This window comes from Gallinula chloropus (genome assembly GCF_964237585.1).
Source record: "Gallinula chloropus genome assembly, chromosome: 3".
NCBI lineage: Eukaryota > Metazoa > Chordata > Aves > Gruiformes > Rallidae > Gallinula > Gallinula chloropus.
The window spans coordinates 64,736,902-64,757,773 of record NC_140087.1 but is presented as its reverse complement, the minus strand read 5'-3'; the positions used below and the strand labels follow the sequence as shown (position 1 = coordinate 64,757,773).

The 20,872-nt window shown below is 37.6% G+C and overlaps 1 protein-coding gene across 6 annotated transcripts in view; it reads right to left on the bottom strand.

Moving 5' to 3' along the window:
- MARK1 (microtubule affinity regulating kinase 1) overlaps positions 1–20,872 on the bottom strand; it is a 58,165-nt gene that overhangs the window by 14,636 nt on the left and 22,657 nt on the right. For 3 of the 6 annotated variants that reach the window (XM_084262236.1, XM_084262238.1, XM_084262239.1), the window contains exons 2-12: positions 20,178–20,381; positions 19,438–19,491; positions 13,947–13,995; positions 12,772–12,837; positions 11,710–11,780; positions 10,687–10,743; positions 6,746–6,982; positions 6,541–6,660; positions 2,558–2,657; positions 1,862–1,974; positions 465–618 (exon numbers count right to left, since the gene is read on the bottom strand). In XM_084262236.1, coding sequence (XP_084118362.1) covers positions 465–618; positions 1,862–1,974; positions 2,558–2,657; positions 6,541–6,660; positions 6,746–6,982; positions 10,687–10,743; positions 11,710–11,780; positions 12,772–12,837; positions 13,947–13,995; positions 19,438–19,491; positions 20,178–20,381 — 1,225 coding nt within the window. Of the gene's footprint in view, positions 1–443; positions 619–1,861; positions 1,975–2,557; positions 2,658–6,540; positions 6,661–6,745; positions 6,983–10,686; positions 10,744–11,709; positions 11,781–12,771; positions 12,838–13,946; positions 13,996–19,437; positions 19,492–20,177; positions 20,382–20,872 lie in introns of all 6 variants that reach the window. The other 3 variants (XM_084262235.1, XM_084262237.1, XM_084262240.1) reach the window with 2 other exon arrangements.

Here is a 20,872-nt window from a genome sequence, read left to right as displayed (position 1 = left end):
ATACTTCTAGTAGTTTGATATTTCTCTGAGGAAAGAAAAAAAATTCACCTTTCATTTAACATTTTAAATACGCACTCTTTTTTTACCACTTTTCACCTGAAAATGTTTCCTGAATAACTTGTAAAATTGTTCTCTGGGAAACATTTTGGTCCCAACTCTCAATGTACTGCTTGCAGCCTTTGAGTTTATCCAGACCAATATTTTGCCATTATTTCCTAAACAGGAACATCCTCAAGCTCTCATTTAGTAAGTCAATCAAGTAACAAGTCCAAAAAAATTAAATCCCTAAGTTACACTGACCCAGATTTACCACAGAAGCATTGGTACAAATAAAAGCATCACAGCAGAGCACAACGAGATACACAACAAATGCACAGAGTGGTGGACCTGCCAGGTTCACAAGACACTGCACATTCAGACTTAAATTGTGTGTGTTACTTTACTTGTTGGAATGTCATCCCCACCATGATCACTGAACCGCCGTTGTTTCTGGTTAGTTGATATACTCCGCTGGACCTTCAGGTGAGCAGGAGACTGCACAGAACTGTTGTTGAGGTCGCTGCTAGGACGAGATCTTTGACCCAGGTTGCTGCTGGACAACGAGTCGCCTCCTTCAAACTGCAAGAAAATGGATTTTTCAAACCATGAATGAAATTCAATATTACTGGTGCTTTTATGGCATAGTGAACTGAACAAGTTCCGGACAAAGGCATTTTTTTCCAATTTAAACTTGTATTCAGAGTTTAGTTTTCTTCAAGATAAATTCTATCACTTCACCTGTGTTTAATGTGCTTTGAAAATCACACAGTTAAAGCTAAGAAATTAACGAACGCTCAAAATAAAATCAGAAGAATCTTAACAGTAACAAAACCTGTGCTATTTTAAAACCTAAGAGTGGCTCCCCCGTGCTTTTTTTTTTTTTGAGCTTAGAGTACATTTATAGCTTCACACAATTTCAAAACACATTGGACTGAGTCAGGAGGGCTAAAAGAGCAAGTACTACTGATTCAAGGATTCTTTATGGCCACCAACACATCTTTACAAGGTACATAACTCAGCTACTGCCTTGCCAATGTCTAAGAAGCATGAGTTTTAAGTAAGAGCAGTGGAAAAGACAAATATCCTCTTACAAGAAGTTTGAATCAAACCAAATTTAGACAGATTCCCTCCATGCCTCTGCCATCACAAGGGAATTCTGGTTCAGAATGCTGTGGGAAAATGTATCAGATCTACTCTATCTTGGAAATGAAGGCAGGCCAGCACAGCCTCAGGAAAAAATTCCTTCAAAAAGAAAGCCTTGGTTGGTCACAGCTTGATTTCTTGGAAATCGCAGGGGTCCCGAAAGATCCATATATCCCTCTAATTCCAGAGCAGTCAAAAGCTTTTCTATCACAAATTTATAAATTACTACAATGCAAATATTTATTAAATAAAAAACCCTATAACGTAGTATACAAATGAGAAAGGATGAGCATATTCCCAAGAAATAAAGGATATCACATCTTAATACTTAGAATAATTTCTCTAGTCAAAGTATCTATTTCAGGTTTTAACTGTAAACACATGACAGAAGATGACTCAGCACTTAAGTCATGCCACTTCAGATTAACAGCTAGCTTTTTAAGAAAACACTTCAACCTATTTACAAGTAAATGTGAAGATACCATATTCCATCTATTTCTTCATAAGGGAACTAAGAAGATATTCAAGAAGATATGAAAAGGGAAAGACATTAATAAGTTACCAATTGCAATTAAAAAAAATAATTACAAAATGGTTCATAAAACCACTGACAACCAGAATACTCAACACAGCCAGATAAAAAGGCCAAAACATACGATGTAAAATAAGCAGCACTTACTTCAGGTGGTTTTCTACCTAGAAGCAGGTAAGTAGCCATGACTTCATCATACTTTTGGTTTACTAAAGATTCATGGATTTCTTCTCTTGAAAAGCCCATTGTAACCATAATGTCTAAAAGTAATAAGACCTAGATACATTAGCAGAGTAAGCACCTGGGTTTACTGACAATTTAAGAACAATTAAAATAGGAAAACCACTTATAGGTGATGAGGTTTCAACTCAGCCAACATCATCTTTTCTGTTCAAAATCTAGAAGGCTACAACCCGCCTCTTTCATTGTTTTCTTCCTGAAAACTCTCAACTATATTATTCAACATAGTTCATTGTTACTCAACAAAAAAATAAAACACTGGCAAGCAGAAACTATGAATGGATACAGGGCCAGCATAGTACATTTCCCTGACCACAGTGGATAAAAAAGACTTGCCCTCATAGCAAAATATGTTTCCTTCTGCTAGTTGAATTCTGTAATCTTATTTGACTCTTGCTGAGCTTGCAGAGTCCTGTCAGCTCAGCGAAATCGCAACAGTAGTTATACGCAGGACATTATAATGAGATTACTCATTTAAATAAAAAGAAAACATTTTACTTGCACAATGAGATTTATCTCAGAAGTCAAACTTAACGCTGTTATCAAATTTGAAATACAGATTCTCTATGTACTTCAGATGCAACATCCTTCTATAAATCTTACCTATCCTCTTGGTGTCGTTAAAATCTGGTTCAGGCTCAGTATATGGCTTCAGTTCTTCTTCTTCATGGCCAACATTCATCCACCGATCCTTCATAATTTGCTGAGAAACGAAACAATCTTTACCACACCTAATTACATCCATGGGAAGACCAACTTATAACTCCTAATTATCTGAATGCTGTTATTTCCCTCCCACTTTTCCCCTCAGTTTCTTCTCTTACCCATCACATACTTTTGTTCCTATTAGTTCACTCCCCCCTACTATTTACCCTTTACAATACATTCCTTCCCAAATACCAGAACTACTACTGACAGAAAAAGCCTGCACTTCTGACACAAAAGTACTTCAATGCTGTACCCTTCACTTCCACAGCCTCTTAATCTCATCTTGCTGAGCGCCCATCGTAAGAGCCCCAGATGTTATTACAATACCAACTTTATCACAAGAAATAACTCCTTCAAATAATAACAAAGGAAGCATTTAGAAACTAAGGGGTATTTCAGGAACATGCCAATGCTTCCTGCAGTCTTTTGTTTCAAGACTGTGATGCCAACTGGTCATTTTTTCCTATGGATCTTCTCACTGCACTTGACCTAAGTAAGTTCACAGTTTGGCTGGAGGAAGAATTGCCTCTTAACTGTCTCTACACCATGCAGATATTTACTTTAATATTTTCTCCTGCATTCTTTGAAAAATTTCCTTCTGCTATGGTCTGGATGGTTTATATACCTGCAAGATTGATGAGCTGGAATCCCTAACCACCACCACAATTTCTCCCAAAAGCCATACTCATCTTTTTGAAAGCAGCTAAAAACATTTTCCCTCCCACAGCAAGAGGCACACATGCCTCTTTAGGGACAGATGCTAATACTGCTCACTGGACTGACAGAAGAGTGAAACAAGTACCAGCAAGTCAAGTTTCCCACAGGCTCCAAATATGCCTCACAAACACCAAATTAAGTTATTTCTCACAAAGAGCAAAAGACTCCGGTTTCCACCAATATAACCAAATTCTTTATAGGCAGCGCCGCTGACAAATTACACACCCAAATAGCTGTTTCCTTACAAGAACAATACAGAACTTTGTACTTGGGCCAGTTAACATTTTGCTGACAATGTGACTTAAGGATTTGTTCAAACTTTTTGGCTTTTGAAGGGGATAAAGGGGAAGGGATTGTGAACACATTATCACTATATTGCATTTCTGGCACACAGCAGAAGTCTATTTGACAGCAGACTATGGTTATGACCTTGCAGCAACATTACAGATTCCCCAGAGAATACTATGCAGTACCTGCAATTACATTTTTTTTAAAGTTACTGTTAATTAGATCTAAAGTTTAAGCATTGTGAGGTGTTTAGATGACAGGACTGCTCAAATCCCACCTCCCATTCTTGATCCATCTTGAATTAGTAGGCAGTTCCCCACTTAAAGAGTTTCTAATCACTCTTCAGTAGGTGAATCTGTAGTTCAATGGAATCTACTCTAGGCTTCCCTCTGTTAAATATCTAAACTTTTGTTAGCTTCTGTCTTTTAAATAAATGACCTCATAGGTGTACTGAGTTATTGTACAACTCTTAAAACAGGCTCTTACAATGAAGCATTTTGAAGTGACACAAGTGATACAATTCCAGGATCAATATTACGTCTGTCTAAGTTCAGCTGGGCTTCCAGTCAGCCAACTCAAGAACATCAGCCTTGGTCAGAGTATTTAAAGATCTGACCAAAACTATTTCTTAAAGATCAACCAAGTAGACATCATTGCTGATGTTTACCTTAATTTTCAGGAAAACAACTGAATAAAATCTGGCCAGGCTCAAGACAGTCTCAAACTTTTTTGCTTTATTACTCCTTGATAAGCATGAATCTGTAGGAATTTCACATAGGTTTGCTTTGCAATGAATTGAAGATCTGGGATGGGAAGGAGGAATTTGTTTAAATCCTGACAGTTAAGAGAGATTAATCCTGTTTTCTGACAATGCATTTTTCCTATCTCTTCTTGTTAAGATTTACTGTTTTACAACATCCTCATGCTTCTAAAATATTTTCTCTCTGCTGCAATCATTAAAAAGTCTACAAAAACCTTTATAATAAAACTTTGCCTGGTCCTTATCAGAAAAAAAGTCTTAAGCCTTTTCCATACGATGTTGGTACTGTCACTCTCAGCTTTGTTGCTAATGTCACTCACAAACTCCCTATTGTATGATCAGGGAAAAACACACATAGGTACTCACATAGGGCTGGGACTGAGTCAGTAATTAAAAGACAAAGCATGAACAAAAACTCTCCCCACTGTAGAAGACACTGTCTTTTCACTTTTAGAAACTTCTAATAAATATATACTTTCATTCTAAATATGGATTTTTATAAGTCTCCAGACAGAAGAAATAATTTCTTTCCAAGCCATGTATCATAGCTTTCTAATTAAACAAACATGATTTCAGGAACATTCATCTTTTAAGTTTGTGATGTCTCTCCCTCAGATTAGCATAGTGATCAATGCTTGTTATCATCAGTATTTTGGCGCTGGCTCAAGACATCCCACTCCCCCATATCCCCCCTTTTGTCACACAATGTTCACTCGCTGTCTTCCATACAATCTGACAACTATGCCATTCCAGCGAGGCACTCCAGGGACAGAAAGGAATTTTAGAGGAACAGGATAACATTACAAGATCTAAAATGAAAGTGAAATTAAATCTGAACAGAAACTGCTGAAAATCCAGAGCAAAGTTCAATAGAAGGAAAATCTCTTTTCCTAGAACTTAAACACAACGCAGGAAAAGTGACCCTCTAGACAACAATGAATAAGATATAACTTGCAATAAACTGCATGCAGCCAGAGCTCAGTGAATGCATGCTGCCTTGCACAGGTAGCATCCATGCCAGGAAGCATAAGGCATGCCACTGCAAACAAAAAGCTGCTTAAGTGGGATTTATTCTCTGGAACAACATCCACTGCTGCACAATCATGTACAGAAAGATGAAACAAAAGTCACTGGTGATTAACTCACCGAAACACTATTTAGAACCCATTCTATTTATCTTGTGCTCCACTTTCATCCCAATGGTAAGTAGATATTGTTTTTAAAAATCTCTCCTTGTTAAAGAATTCACAGAACAGAGCAGCATTTAGAGTGAACTCTACACAAACTACTTGTAAAATATCAACTCCAGAGTTATCTAGCAAGTACAGGCTCAACACAAAAAACTTTAACAAAATACCCCCATAAAAACACTGATCCTTTTAGACACCTTAGAAATTACATATAGAAATCCTCTGCATACCATTAAGAAAAAAACTAATTTACTAACAAAAAAAAAAATTAAAATCCTAACTCGGTAGAAATCAAAACAGATTTTAGCTCAGGTACACAGAGAATATTATATATGTTAATCTTCCAATTATTCACAAAAGAATGAAGTGAACAGAAATTATTAGCAATTCATTTATAATTTAAATAGTTTTTAATATTTATCTGTATTATGGCAATAAAACAAAAAAATCATCCTGGAAATGGTAAGTTAAATCAAAAATGTTTAAGGCACTGCCTGATGATGGTTCTGTGGGATTTTTTTTCCCCCTTTTTGTTTGCCTGGTTCTTTGCTTTTTTTTTTTTTTTTAAAGCTCCAAGCAGAAGACATTTACAATCTTGTCCTGCTTGCCACACATTTTGAACCATCTCCATTATCTGACCCAAACAAGTGGGAGCAGTTTGCACTTTGAAATGCTCTTAAATGATACTTCTTAGTCAGCTGCAATTAAGGTCAGACTTCCATGCCATAACACTTCTATTTTCAAGCTGTACTGGTTTTGGGATATTTCCTTATTTCCTTAACAACACTTTTAAACACTTAAAACAGGAATAAATGACCTGTAATGAAAAATAAGTATGTCTCAAGCAATTATTGTATTTTCTTCTTTCATAATTTGATACACCCCCTTAAAAAAAAGGGGAAAAAGAAAGAGAAATTACTTACCTCCAAGCTGCCTCTTTTTATTGGATTCAGTACTAGTAGCTTTTTAAGTAGATTTTCACAGTCTGTGGACATATAGAATGGAATGCGGTACTTCCCTCTCAGTACTCGCTCCCTCAGTTCCTTTAAAATAGAGTTGTAATAGGTGAGCCTACCGATGACATGGGAGATTGAAAGTAAAACCCAAGCCTTCGTCTTGTAAATCTACCTTTAGATTCTGACCATCAAATGGCAACGACCCGCTCACTAGTGTGTACAAAATCACCCCGAGGCTCCACACATCCACTTCAGGACCATCGTACTTTTTTCCTTGGAAGAGTTCAGGAGCGGCGTAAGGCGGGCTTCCACAAAACGTGTCCAGTTTGTTACCCACCGTAAATTCATTACTAAACCCAAAGTCTGCTATTTTAATATTCATGTCTGCATCAAGTAGAAGGTTTTCTGCCTAAGAGAAAAATAAGGGAGGAAAAGAACTATTTATGTATCAGAGCAATCTCAATGTATTACAGTGTATGATTTATCAATAAATGCGAAAATGTTTCTTTTTCTGAAAGTTTACCATCTGCACCCTTCCTGCAGAACAAGAAGAAACTAATCCCCCTGAATACATTTTTACAACAATTGCAAATCAACTACCTTTACTCAGGAAATAAAACTGATAATAGCAGCTGAACAGACTTGAAAGTCAGCTAGTGAATTAACTAAAGATTTTCTTTTCTGGAAGAAGCAATTTAGTTCAGCTTCAGACTGAAGTATCCAGGCATCTTGGAATAGCGGCCTCAGCTTCTGACATGTTCATGCCAACTTCTGATGCCAAGGATACCTACCATTTTGGTGGCATAAACATTAGAAGGGATTTAAGACTTTAGGAGATGATCTCTTCTGCTTATGAGATGAAACATTTCAAGTTCTATGCTGTATTTTAGCATTTTGTGCCAAAACAATTCTCTCCCCTTTATTATTAGCTTTTGCTTTAGCAGTAACACCACCAAGGTGTTTAAACACTCAAGTATTACTTGTCTATGAAAAAACACATACATTGTAATGCCTGTGCAGCAATTGTCATGGGAATGCAATGCATTACACATACACAGATGCAAGTATTCCAGAGCCTGACAACTCAGTAAACAGTATCCTACACTTAGTACCATGGGTAGGTCAGAAGATTGAGAGAGCCAGTTTAGAGAAATACTAGTATATTACTGGAAAAAAAATAAAGTGCATTTCTCAAAACACAAGGATGCTGTGCTGGGCTTTTTTTCCTCATCTAGTTGGGTCCTGGCTCCTGATCTGCATATCAGCAACACAGGTGCAGCACTGAGCCGTGCAGGAATCCTCCTTGTTCAGCAAGAGGGCAGCTATCAGCCAGCGCACAGGATTCACCTAATTGCCAAACATTAGTTTTATAGCTAACACAGACATCTCCCATTAGATCCCATGCTCCGAATTGAACCCAGGGAAAAAGACTCAGGCCAGGAGCAGAGAAGCAGCAGTTGGTTTTTTTAATTGCTTTGATTCAAAGGATAAACATGGATTTTCTTTGGGTTTGTTTGTTGAATTTATTTTTCAGTAATTTCTCTTGCACTCAATGAACAGGAGAGAATTAAATACCAGTCTATCAAGCCAACAGCAACAGAATTTGTTGTTTATCAGGAGTAAAATACAGCCTGTTTTTACAAACTAACTATCCTGGAAAAATCTTTTATTTTCCCAATTCATGATCTGTAATCTCAGCTGGTTCCAGCTGATGTGCCTGCAGACTCACAGAGATATTTTCCAGATTTGACAGCATTCTACATTACTGCACAAAGACTTCATTTTACTTGTGGTGAAAACATTGCTGTCAGTGCAGCTGCTCTACAATTACAATAGTCATCCTAGTTCAACAGTACTCTGCTACCCAAGTACCCCATGCTTTCAGGTTCCTTACTTCAAACAAAACCACCAAACCACACCCCACCTTTAGCATACCAAATAGAAAGATTACAGCCTTGTTGGTTATGTGTTCAGAGCAAAAAGTTACTGGAAAGGTAACTTTGTGCATCACATGACAAGCAAAGTTGGAATTGATTATAGCGCTTTCTACACAAGCTGTTTATAATCACAGAAAATCTAAAGGAGGCAGTTTAAGTACCCATGGGCCTTGCACTCCCTCCTCTTCTGCCTGGACAAACTTGCACTTTTTCTCACTCATCTTCCTAGCTTAGTCTGGAATAATTTATATGTGACAGAGTTTACTCCTGCTGTTATGAAAGCCAAAAAGGCTTATCAACAATCCCCAAAGTGGTGCTAGACCTCTGCCTTGCAGTGCTAACAGTGTCACCAGGTTGACATGCTGATAGCAACAGGTGTGAACACAGACACAACTTGAAAGTTGCTTCTTCCTTCTCTGCAGCTCTGTAAGAAGAGCTTCAAGTACAACACAGATGATGCATAATGTTTGCAAGAAGAGACAAAATGAGACCACCACCTCAAAGCCATCCAATTACCCCTTTTTTCTTGGGCCATGCATTTCTCACTGGCTAGGCTGGCTGGCTCTCAGTCGCCTGTATGTCACTGTCTAGGCTGGCTGGCTCTCAGTCACACCTAACACCGAACTTTTCAAATGAGTCTAGTGCAACTCCAAGAGAAGACAGAGAGAAAAGCAAACAAAGAAATTCTTCTGGAGCCTTACTGATTCTCTTGCAAATAGGAAGGAGATGAGCAGCAGAGCACTTGTGACAGATAGGAAAAGGGATCCCGTGCGAACGCTGCGGGCCAGTTTTGGACAGTCCTGTAAGCAATACAGCGAGCTGTATGGGTGCTACAGGACTGGGACATGAATGACGGGTGGAGGCTGAATGGGGTCTGGGAGGAAACGTGAGAGGCAGGATGTTGAATAACCACAGGGGTGAATGCAGTAAGACTCAGTAACATAACTGGGTTGAGCAAGCCAGTGCCAGATATGGAGAAGATGGCTGGCTTCCTGCTCCCAGCCACGCACAGAGACAATCGGTGAAAGCGGCTTGTCCAGCCAAGCCAACAGGTTCCTCATTACAGTCTTCTGGAAAACTCAACGACTGTGGCTGCAGTAAGCTCCAGGGAGCTTGACAAAACATTCATGGGCTCCAAACCACCAGTCAAAACCAGGAGGAATTTTTTAAAAATCAAGATTTCAATGAGATCCAGCCCTTTCCTTCCTTGCATTCTGACTTCAGAGTGCTGGCCAGGTACCACCATCATCAGATGACAGAGGTCCTGGGGCAGAGAGAACTCAGCAGAAAAAGATGTATTATCCAGAACCATATGCACACACAGGAGCTGGCAGATTGACAGGTATTAGGGAACAGACTTGTAAGAAAGAAGATGAGAGCATGCTGCAGTGTATTATAATACAGACAAAAGACACCGATGCACAAAACTTGTAGGAACTATTCAACCTCAGCTTTTCACAAGTATTTAGATATGCCAGTAAAAAAGAACCTGTATCAGTGTTTTCTCTGTAAACATACAAAGACATAGAAGCAAGAGCACAAGCCACCTTTCAAGTGGGTGAAGATCCTGCATTCAAGTCCCATGACATCCAAACTTGGCAAGAAGTCAATTTCAGACTGAAGGCTTACCTTGTACCTGCAATTGCTGAACTCTAAAATGGTCTGGTATGTTTATACAGATAGACTACTAGAAAGTGTGAAAAAAAAGTTTGACTAATTTCTGTCTACCTTCAATTTATTTTTCTGTCTGAATGAAACACTAGCGTATAAACCAGAAATTCAAATGGATTAACACCCTAACATTTTTCTTACAAATCACTAAGAAAAGACCATTTTCTGTATCTTATGTATTTTAATTAATTAGCGCTGACTGGTATCACTGAATTACTGCAGCTCCACTGTGCAGATATCTGCATGCCAGCAGGTATAATTCTTTGGAGAGCACCTCTTTTTCTTAAAGCCAAAACTGGAATACAAGTAACACATGCTCTATTCTTGTCTCCTCCCTGTTACAACAGGCAAGCTACATTATTTTTGTGCTTCAGAAAATTCAGAATAAAATACAAGTGATAGTTCCCTCATTCACGTTTGAGTCATTCAGAGCCACTGGCAAGGACAAGAATGAAACTAAGTCTGTACTGGCAACCAAGAAAATGAAAAATAAGTAACAGCTTACCTTGAGATCACGATGAACTATGCATTTCTGATGACAGTACTGCACAGCAGATACAATCTGAAACACCAAAATAATCAGTGACATATTTTATTACAATCTCAGTACAAGCTTCCATACACACGTTAGTAATTTTGGCTCCTGATACGATTCAGCAGAACATCAGAATGTCATAAACAAAGATTTAATTTTAGAAACTTCATGTAAGTTTCATTAAAGCTCAAACATTAAAATTTTAAAGTCCTTAAAAGCAGCTAATTTTCTTATTGGAAAACAAAAAAGTTTAACATCTATTTAAAATGCAGATTACCCAAGAGCAGCAATGATAAAAGGAAATCATTCCACTGCCCAATCCAATACCCGGATGTACCATCTCAGATTTTATCTTCTGAAATATTTGCAGCATCTCTCTGCAATTCATCCCTAACAGAACAGTTCATTCAACATTTTCATGTACAACTTTCACATTTGTATAACAAAAGACAGCAAGTTAAAAGCAGTTTCTTTACATGTTACACACCTTAATTCTGAAAACAACCAAATTTTATTTATCTAATTAAAGCTTTTAACAAAATAATCACTAAAACAGGGTAAGAAAAAGAGTAAGGCAACAAGGTCTGTAAGAAGAATATAAAAAACTATTACAGAATACTTTTCATACTGACATGACACAGCAATACATATCATCATATCAACATCTCCAGATAGAACATCTGATAAGTTTTAAAATAATCAGAAAAGGATCAAAACTTCAAGTGAGTCACAATAAAAACGTGGCTCTTCGGAACATCCACTGAAAAAGAATGTAAAACAGACTTACTATTTTTAGACACTACGTAGGAAGCAGATACTTTTCTCTTCAGGGATTTTTTCCACTCCAGCTTTAGTAAACATTATCACAACAATGAATATTTTTTTTAAAGTAAAAGAAATAAGCTCACACTCATGTCTATCTGAAAACACCATAAATAGAAAAAAAAAGAAAAAAGAAAAAAGAAAAAAGAAGAGTGAATGTTAATTTCATACCTGCCTGAATTTTGCACGAGCCTCTTTCTCTTTCATTCTTCCATGAGCAACTAGGTAGTCAAACACTTCTCCTAACCACAACAAGGACAAAGCATCAGTCCTATTGCCCAGGTTTTATTTTTGACTGTCATGCACAATTAAGTCATGCTTGAAAACAACACTCCTCCTCACCCCACTTGGATTCTTGAGAGGGAAAGGAAATAGAAGCAGCCAGGAAAAAAATCCTTTTTTTTATTTGTCTTGATTGGATTTAATTTTTCAGACATGTAATAGTCAAGAAATACAAAAATGGAACCCTTTCATGCTACTTCACTTTTTAAAATAAATCCACTTTTAAAAAAACCCCATGAAATGAAAATAAAATTTAATCATTAAAAACATTCACCTTGCATGTAAAACACACTGGGAAACAGGCAGCTTCGCATATACCAGATTTGATTCACCTGTCTCTAGGGCCTTCACTTAGCAGCATCTGTACTATTTCTGCTTTTTTCTTCTTGTTCTCCAATAAAGCTGCTCAAATGCCTTTCAGATCCCCATCTCTGTGCTGTCTGACAAGCGTCTCTTCCAAGCTGGTCCCTAGCCCTGCGCTGAATTCCCTTCCCACATTCAAGCATCTCCCATTCAGATGCTACACAGCTTCTCTGGCAGGCACCCTAAATCCCTCTCACACTTTATGGTCCATCTGGTCCCCTTTCCCCAAGTTCCTTACTCCCATCTCCTGGACCTGTCTCTCCAAGAGCACACAAGGTAAAACGAAGCACCAGTACCTGCCTAACTATAGTGGCTAAATACTGAGTCAAGTTTTTGCTGGCATCAGCACCAGATTATCCCGTTACCCCAGCAGAAACCTCAGAACAGTAACTACTCCTAAGCACAAAACTCATACAGAACGTGATGCAACCAAGAAAGTCTGCCCTGGAATGTCTGCCAGGGCTGCTGTGAAGGCTAGATTGGAATGGGCCATTAACCATCATGTCCTTAAATCATTCCTAGGCATGCAACCAGCATGACTCTTCATAGGTTAGTTTATTCTTAAAGCAGAATTAAGAATCCACTTACCTCCACTGGCATATTCCATTACCAAATACAATGTCTTTTCAGTTTCAATAACTTCAAATAATTTTACTGCAAGAGAAATGAATGAGAGATTGCAGCAGGGAACAAAAGCACAGCACAAACAAAAAATTATACTCGTGAAAGTGAGCATAATTTATGGCCAGTAACTACAGGAAACCATACAAAAACTTTGTATCCTTTAAGTTAGCATTCTTTTGAGGGGAAGGAGCTCTAAATCACAGTTGATAAAGCATATTAATTCACAATTTTCTTTGAAGTTTATGCACACTGTACAAACATGTTCATGCTGAAATTAGTGTTTGATTTGACAGACATCTTTCAGATCATACAAACCTTCCCTGTTTCACTAGTAAACTGTTCCCAGTTAGAAATCTGAGATTCTGACCAAGTAAAAACTGAGTGGATACTAGAAACACAAAGTCTGAAAGACTCTCCTCAGACTCTAATAGGAACCACTCATTTAAAACAAACACCCTCCACCCCACCAACATCCCCAAGAGAACGAAAAACAGCAGAAGCCAAGAATGCTGGAGAAGCAACAAACAATTCAAGGGATGAGAAGGGAGTGCCTAGCATGTAATAACTTGTACACCTCATCCATACCTTGTATGCAACAAGCCCTCTGGCCAATTCAGGACCATTAACTGTCTCTGGAACAAGACTGTCCAGCCCTCCTCAGCCAGAAGAATTGTCATCACAAAGTAGGGCCCTGAAGCTGTGGGGTAGGTGAAAGAACTAAAGCAGAAAGGGAAAATTACATACTTTGTAATTCTAATTTTCTGGAAATATCAGTCAGCGGGAGTCTTTCCTAGACCGAACCAATGGAGTTTTGCTACTTTCACCTAAGAAACTCATGCTTTTTGGCCTCAAGAGTAATTTTGATGTAAGAAGGGAGTTGGGGCCTGCAATACTCAACATCTACTTTGTGTTAAGGCCTTCCTGGACTGAGTAGTTCATCTTCCCAGAGTAAAATTCCTGTTTCAAGCAGTCAACAAAAGAGGTGAGACAATGAAGCATTTACTGAACGCTCACTGTCCTATTACCTCAAAAAGGTTTAACGAAGAAAAGCACAGCATTAAAGTACATTCAAACAAAACCAAAGAGAGTAAAATGTAAACAGTGTAATAAAAAAGTTTGCCAAAACACCGGGCTCCTACCAATATTGGGATGATTCAGTATCTTCATTATTCGTACTTCTCGAAACAACTGTCAAGGAAGCAAGACAATGTGTTTATTAGGGAAAGTTATGCAAGATAGGCAATATTAGATGGCAAAAAGGAGCAGCATAAGATGCTGAAAATAACATTAGCATAAAATATAAATAAAGATGGCGCACTGAACTCCAGAAAACATAATCTATTATATGACACAGCAAAAGTTTTATGGCCCTTTCTGGAGTTTCACAATGACCTAACCAAACAGATTGTTCACATAAGCTTTTGTTATCTCTTCGCTCTGATTTCTTTGGTGACTGCAAACTCAGTTAACTATCTGGAATACACAGATAACTGCGCCTGGGAAATGCACTGTGTAGTACCACAGGAAAGTTGAACACACAGATGTTAAAACAGAATTAGGTATAAAGAATCCAGATGTCTCTCAGTCCTGCCGCTCCACAGAGGTGAAGTGGGTGAGTTCCCTTTTCTCACAACTACCAAAGTTTACACTGGGTCACGAACAGTGATGTCCCTTCTCCTCTGAGGGCCTGAAGATTTATGATTGATGCCAGTCTGCTTTATGATCCTGAGTTGCATAATTACAAACAACCGGACAAACTCACAGCCCTAAGTGCATATACTTAAGACAACAGTGCATTTACTTAAAAAAACCAACACCTCTTACCCCCCACACCCCAAAACAGAAACAAGAGGTCTTTGCTCCTAAATTTCTAGGAGGGGCTCAAAGGGAAGAAGGCAAATGTTTTTCTAAATATTCCAGTTTGTTGCGTAAGAAAAAGTTTCTCAGCTAAAACACTATCAATTAGTCAGAAGCTAACAAATCTAAACCGATAGATGGTACAGCTTCAGAAGAACTTCAAAGCAGGTATGTGGAAAACTGCAGCTCCTGCCAGAAGACTGGAAACTTATTCCATATCTTAACAGTATTAATGCTGGTACAAAAGTTACAGCAGTGAACACGTCTTATCAGGGTCAAAATATTAGATTTCTATAAATAAAATGGTTTCAAACCTAGAGAAAGTAGCATTAAGAAAAAATGCAAAAAAAGCATTACTCTGTGTAATATTCTCACAGGGTTTAGAAGTTTACTAATTAAAGATTCAAACAGACTTCACAGTGACACATAATTTCTCATTTTAAAAATGAAAAACCTATAGGAAATGGGCATAAAAGTCTATTTTCCTTAAGAGAGAGGATTACTGACCTCCAGTCTGATGTAGATACTTTGTTATGCTAAAGAAACACTTACTTGCTCCAGTGCTGTATAGAAGACATCACCAAGACCTAAAGTATGGGCTTGGGTTATTCTATAAAACACTGGTTTGGGGTTTTTTTTGGTTTTTTGTTTTGTTGTTGTTGGTTTTTTTTTTAATAACATCTTGTATTATATGTCCTGCTGCATAGGCATTTTTCTGAACCTTGAAGCATATGCTCTCACACAAAAGCAGATGCATAGTCACCATGAACATATCAAAAGGAAGCAGTCAGTCTCAACCTTTTGAAAGAAATCAGCTCTGCTATGGCAAATTGTCAATTAACTCAACAAAGTCACATGGTGAATCTGGGTATTTTCTTGCTGGTTACTGGCTCTGAGGTGGGCTACTTGTTTGGGAATTTTGACTCAAAGGCACTTCTAATGCTGGATGAAATGTGTTTGCATGCTTAAGAGCAAGTACAGCACAAGGCTGAAGTGACTGAAGTTTTAACTTAGGTGATGCTCATCCACACAAATCATGTCAAGCATAAGCCAAACAGAAACTGGCTATTTTATTTTACAGACAGGATGATGTCAGTTTCCCTACAAATGCACTGGAGCAGGGAAAGAGAGAAATCAGCAAAGTAAGAATTGAAATAATAGTTGAAATCCTGGAATCTACATGCAGGTATCTGCTGACTAAATGGCTTTCTCTGAGAAAAGATTCAAAAGCCCTAAGGGGTTGTACTCCCTACAAAACTCCTCTCCCAGCTGCCTGCTGGCTACTGAAACTATATCACACAAGGCTGCCTTCCTGGGAAGATCCACATTCCTCAGAGTTGATGTTCTGCAGTTATCAGCTGCTGACAAGTTTCCAGCAGTTCTTTAGCAACATTTTCAGATCTTTTTCTGAAGTTACTCGGGTATAGGCATCTTGCAAATGAGGCAGATGTAATTTATGTATTCCATAATACTGCTACATAACTAAAGTCAAGCAGCTTTGCTATAGCTCCTTGGCATGACGGGTAACTTCTTTTTTCTGGGTTGGAAGGTGCTTCAAAGAACTGAAACAATGGAACAGCACTGTGTAGAGACCACAAATACAGCCACGTTATACCTTGTGCAGTTCTCAGCCCGTATGGTCCAAGGGAATGTGTAAGGGTCTCTAAAATGCAGAGTAAGCAGAAAGAGCAGGTAGCCTTATTTCAATACAGATGTTCAAAATAGCAGAGGGTGAGCAGAATGGAAACTGGGCAAAATGTACTATCCTCTGGAGTCCTGGTGTATATTCACGATTTTATTTGGTCCAGTATAAACACACATTTATATTAATTAAGAAAATGTCAGTGTTTGCTCCTCTCACACAGTAGAGGACAGGCAGCACCATACACAATTCATAGAATCTGTACCTCTGAAAAAGGTGCAAGGCTTTAAAATTTGATTCCTGCTTTTCCAAGGCACAGACTGCAGAAAATACAGAGATCTTGTGTCACACTATTACTAAACAGTTCTACTTGCTGTCAGGTTGACATCTATGTTTAAAATTTACTAATTTAAGTCACTACAATAAAGCTAAAAATCTTCATTTAACCAAAGCTTTTTCTTGCTTTGAATGATGTGATTAATTGCTTTGCTAGTTTCTATCTCACTACTGCGAAGGGATGCTGCAAAAACAGGTAGTACATGGAAATTGTGAAATAGTAGAAAGTCTTCTACTGTTTTACTTCTATTCAACTCCTCTTAACAATGGAATGAAGCTAAGTTTGAGGCTATAGATATGTTTAAATAATAAAAAGAAGCCTGACGACTCATAAAAAAGGAAAAACTGAAATGCCACTTGTTAATCAAACCTATTAAGAAAAGCCCACCTTCTGTTTCACTAGCAATTGCAGAAAAGCAACAGCACGCTAAGCCAGAAAGACCCCTAGCAAAGTCAGTATACAGGGACACTTTCAATGTAGCAGGTAGAACAACTCTTTCAATATAAATTCTAGTTATGATGAAACCCAAATACTTACATTTGGGAACAAATAAGAGTCATGACAGTGGATACAGAAGAAACTGAAAACACTTCTGAAAAGGCAGTGCCCTTAATTCAACGCTGTTTATCTACTTAGAGAGGCAGAGGTCCTGAAGCAAGACTACAACACCATCCACGCACAAGGAAGTAAAATTCCAAATTCACAAGGCCAGCTTCCTTGTGTCATCTCCTATCGTTCCATGTTTTCGGTTAAAATAATGGTGTCTGTGAAGCCTTCCTTCTGTCCACACCATGTAGCATACACAACAACGGAGAGTGGCTACTAACAGACTTGACACTTTCTTTGTTGTCACACCTGTGAGTAACTACAGAACCAACACCACACTTCCAGCAAATGAAGTATGTGCTCAAATATTTCTGTTTACAAAACAAAACAGTGCATGAAAAGCTATGAGGAATCAAGCTAATTTTAGCTAATTAGGTCAGCAGCAAGTACTATAGCAAAACCCACCAGCATTTGGTTTCTTTTATGTTATAGTGAATGGAAAGGGGATGGTTCTGTGAATGACCCTGTGCCCAAAATCTGTACTTCTCTTGAGTAGTAAGAATAGTGACTGAAGGCAAAGATGTTTTGCTGACCTGTGTACAATTTACCAGCTTTGAAGCTCTTCAGACTGTCCTCTTAGCTACGCTAATTTAGATGAATTCAAACTCAGGAGTGGTTATTTTTGTGGCAGTAATGTACTCCAGTCCAATACTCCTCTAGAAGCATTCTTTAGAAAAGTGTCTGTTCCTAATAAACAATACTGTCTCTGCTTCCTGTTCCCAACATTACCTCTTGAAGAAAATACTGACTACTTAACAGCCCTATGTACAATGCAACCACCAATGACAATTTCATAAAAATTCACATTACAGTAACACTATATAGCATGTAATCACAAAGGTTATGTGCTAGTTCAGAAAGAAAAATAAAGACAACTAATTTCATTGAACAGGACAAGAATTTTTTTTATTTGCAATACACAAATGACCTATCCAAATACTAACAGAAGAAGTAATTCTAAGCATGCTGGTGAACTACACTCACATCCTTATTTGCTTTAAAAAACTCTACAGTTGCTTGAGTGACTGTGCAAAAACTGTGCTTAAGCCCACTTAAAAGCTTTCAGGGAATCAATACTCAGATTCACTCACAATTCTCAGAAAATTGTAGGATGCTGAAAACACCTAGAGCTTCAAAACAAAAATGATTTTTTCTGAAAATTGCAAACCAAAAGTTACAAGGAAAAAATTTCTAGCAACAAAATCATACTTTCCAGTGTAAGCAGAAGATGCATGGGATAAATATTTCTAGAAGTTACTGAAGAAGAATGGAATCCTGGTTAATTAACTAAATTTAACTTCAGTCCCCAGTTCTGCTATAAGATGATTCTAACTATCTGAAAATGTTTCTTTTGTTATTAGCTTCCCAGTCAAAAACTAAACAGCAGCAGCAGCAATGTCCTATTACATGAGGATTTTGCGTACTATTTGTGTAGTGCAACATCATCTTCTGCAGGCTGTGAAAGTTCATTTATACTTGGAATGATTTCTTGAATTATTATCAAATATTTTTCTGTGAAATAAAACTTATATGTCATTAAAGCAATTATCATACGTAACTCCCCATAACCAAAGTTACACAATAAAACGTGATGGCAGTCAGAGATAAAAAAACAAAAACCTCTTTCTCTCATTCTACAGCTACAGACAGCAGCAGCCCAGTATTTGTAAACAAAAAATATCCCAGACTTTTATAACAGCCAGCCTCTGTTAGGACAAGGCAATGTTTCTGTGCTTCAGCCAAAACCAAACATTTGCACAGTTAAATAGGGGGGGAAAAAAACCCCAAAATCCAAACAAAACCACCCCTGGGATTTTATTAAAACACATCACAATGGTTATGAAGCACTTCTGAATTTTTATTTACAATCAGAAAACAACGTTTTGATAACGTTCACTTATTTTGTCAATTCTGTACACAAAAATTAACTGCCAAAGGTCCTTTGAGGTTAACAAATATTTTATTAAAAAGTCAAAAGAATACACAATGCTCAGGTCAAGCAACAGCACTCAGACAAACTGCACATGCACATTATAGCAAAGACAGTAGGATATCACTGTCTCCCAAAGTCACTCAAGCACAAAGACGTTTGCTTAGTAAGATAAAGGGACCAAGTATTTCTATCAAGTAAATAAAAGATCACAGTTCAACTGTTCACAGAATTTCAGATGTTATGGCATATTCTTACCTTTTGCAGACTAGTAGGATTTAGCTGGGTTTTATCTATTATTTTCACAGCAACCTTAGGAAAAACAAACATATCCAAACAACCTTGTTATTAAACTCAGAATAATATCAGAACAAAAACATATTGCACCTCTGTGAGCAAAAGCATAGGTGTGCCTTTAAGACACACATTCATGCCTGCTTTTATGTATTTCATCAAGCAAAATTTCTCACCTATTAGGATCTACCAGCAGGACGTCAAAACTTTGCTACCAGATGGTACCACCAAGGAAACAGTTTTATACTTCTGTCAGTGTTTGGACAGAACAACACTACCCTGCCCACTGCAAAACCAAGCCCTCCAAACACAAGATTTAGCTGTCAGTAGATTTCAATATCAAGGATCTTTCTATCTATAGATTATCAATATTAAAAAAAAAATTAATCTATGTATCAATGTATTTCTCTTTAGTTCTGGAAATGCCTGGGAGCTAATGGACCTCTCCTAGATGCAAAATCTCCCCTGATACACAGCTTTTTGATTTCTTGTTATTTTTAAATAACAGGTGAGTAGAGGACGCACACTCAGGCAACATCAGGTAACTTTTCTTATATACTGAAAGAGTATCTTTGCATCTTCATGACGCCAAAAAATGCATGTTTTTTATTCAGAGGAGAAAGGTAAAAGAGCAGAAATACTTACTATAAAGATAGACAAAGAGAATCTAAAACAATCAGCCTTTTTTTTTTCTAAAAGCTTACCTCTCTTCCAGTAAGCACATGCCTTGCCAGCTTCACTTTGGCAAAATTTCCTTTTCCTATTGTTTTCAGTAAGCGATAATTTCCAATGTGAGGATGCTCTTCATTGGTAGATGTAATGGAGTTTCTACATCGGGGGATGTTTTGTCTGCTACTTGACTTGATAGGCTGGACATGTGGTTCAGTGTACCCATCCACTGAGGTATGCTGGAAGGCAGATAAAGTAATTGGGAATTTAGTGGCTTGGCTTTTAGGCAGTTACAGAATATGCTATAGCATCAAAAGGTGTAGAGAGGAGTAATTTATTCACTTTTAAAAGTATAACTGGTAACTTTGGATGGTAGTTTAAGTAGCACATGCTGTCTTTGGGCAGAGAGTTTGATACATGTATCAAGATACAAGTCCACAGAAAGATTTTACCAGCTCCAAAAGTAGAACTAGAAACGATCACGTATTTTTTTAAAAATAAAAAACTATACCAAGCTACACACCACACCACTATATTCCAAATAAACTTGCCTAATCATAATCAAATTTAGTATTTTAAAAATACACAGTACAAAAATTATTTGTATATTGACATATTTGGAAACAAGGTTTCATAATTTTTTTTCTTAACTTTCTTAATCTCAAATAACATGAGTAAAAACATATTTTTTCAAGTTTCGTTCCCCAAATCTGTTTGTCCCCTTTTATAA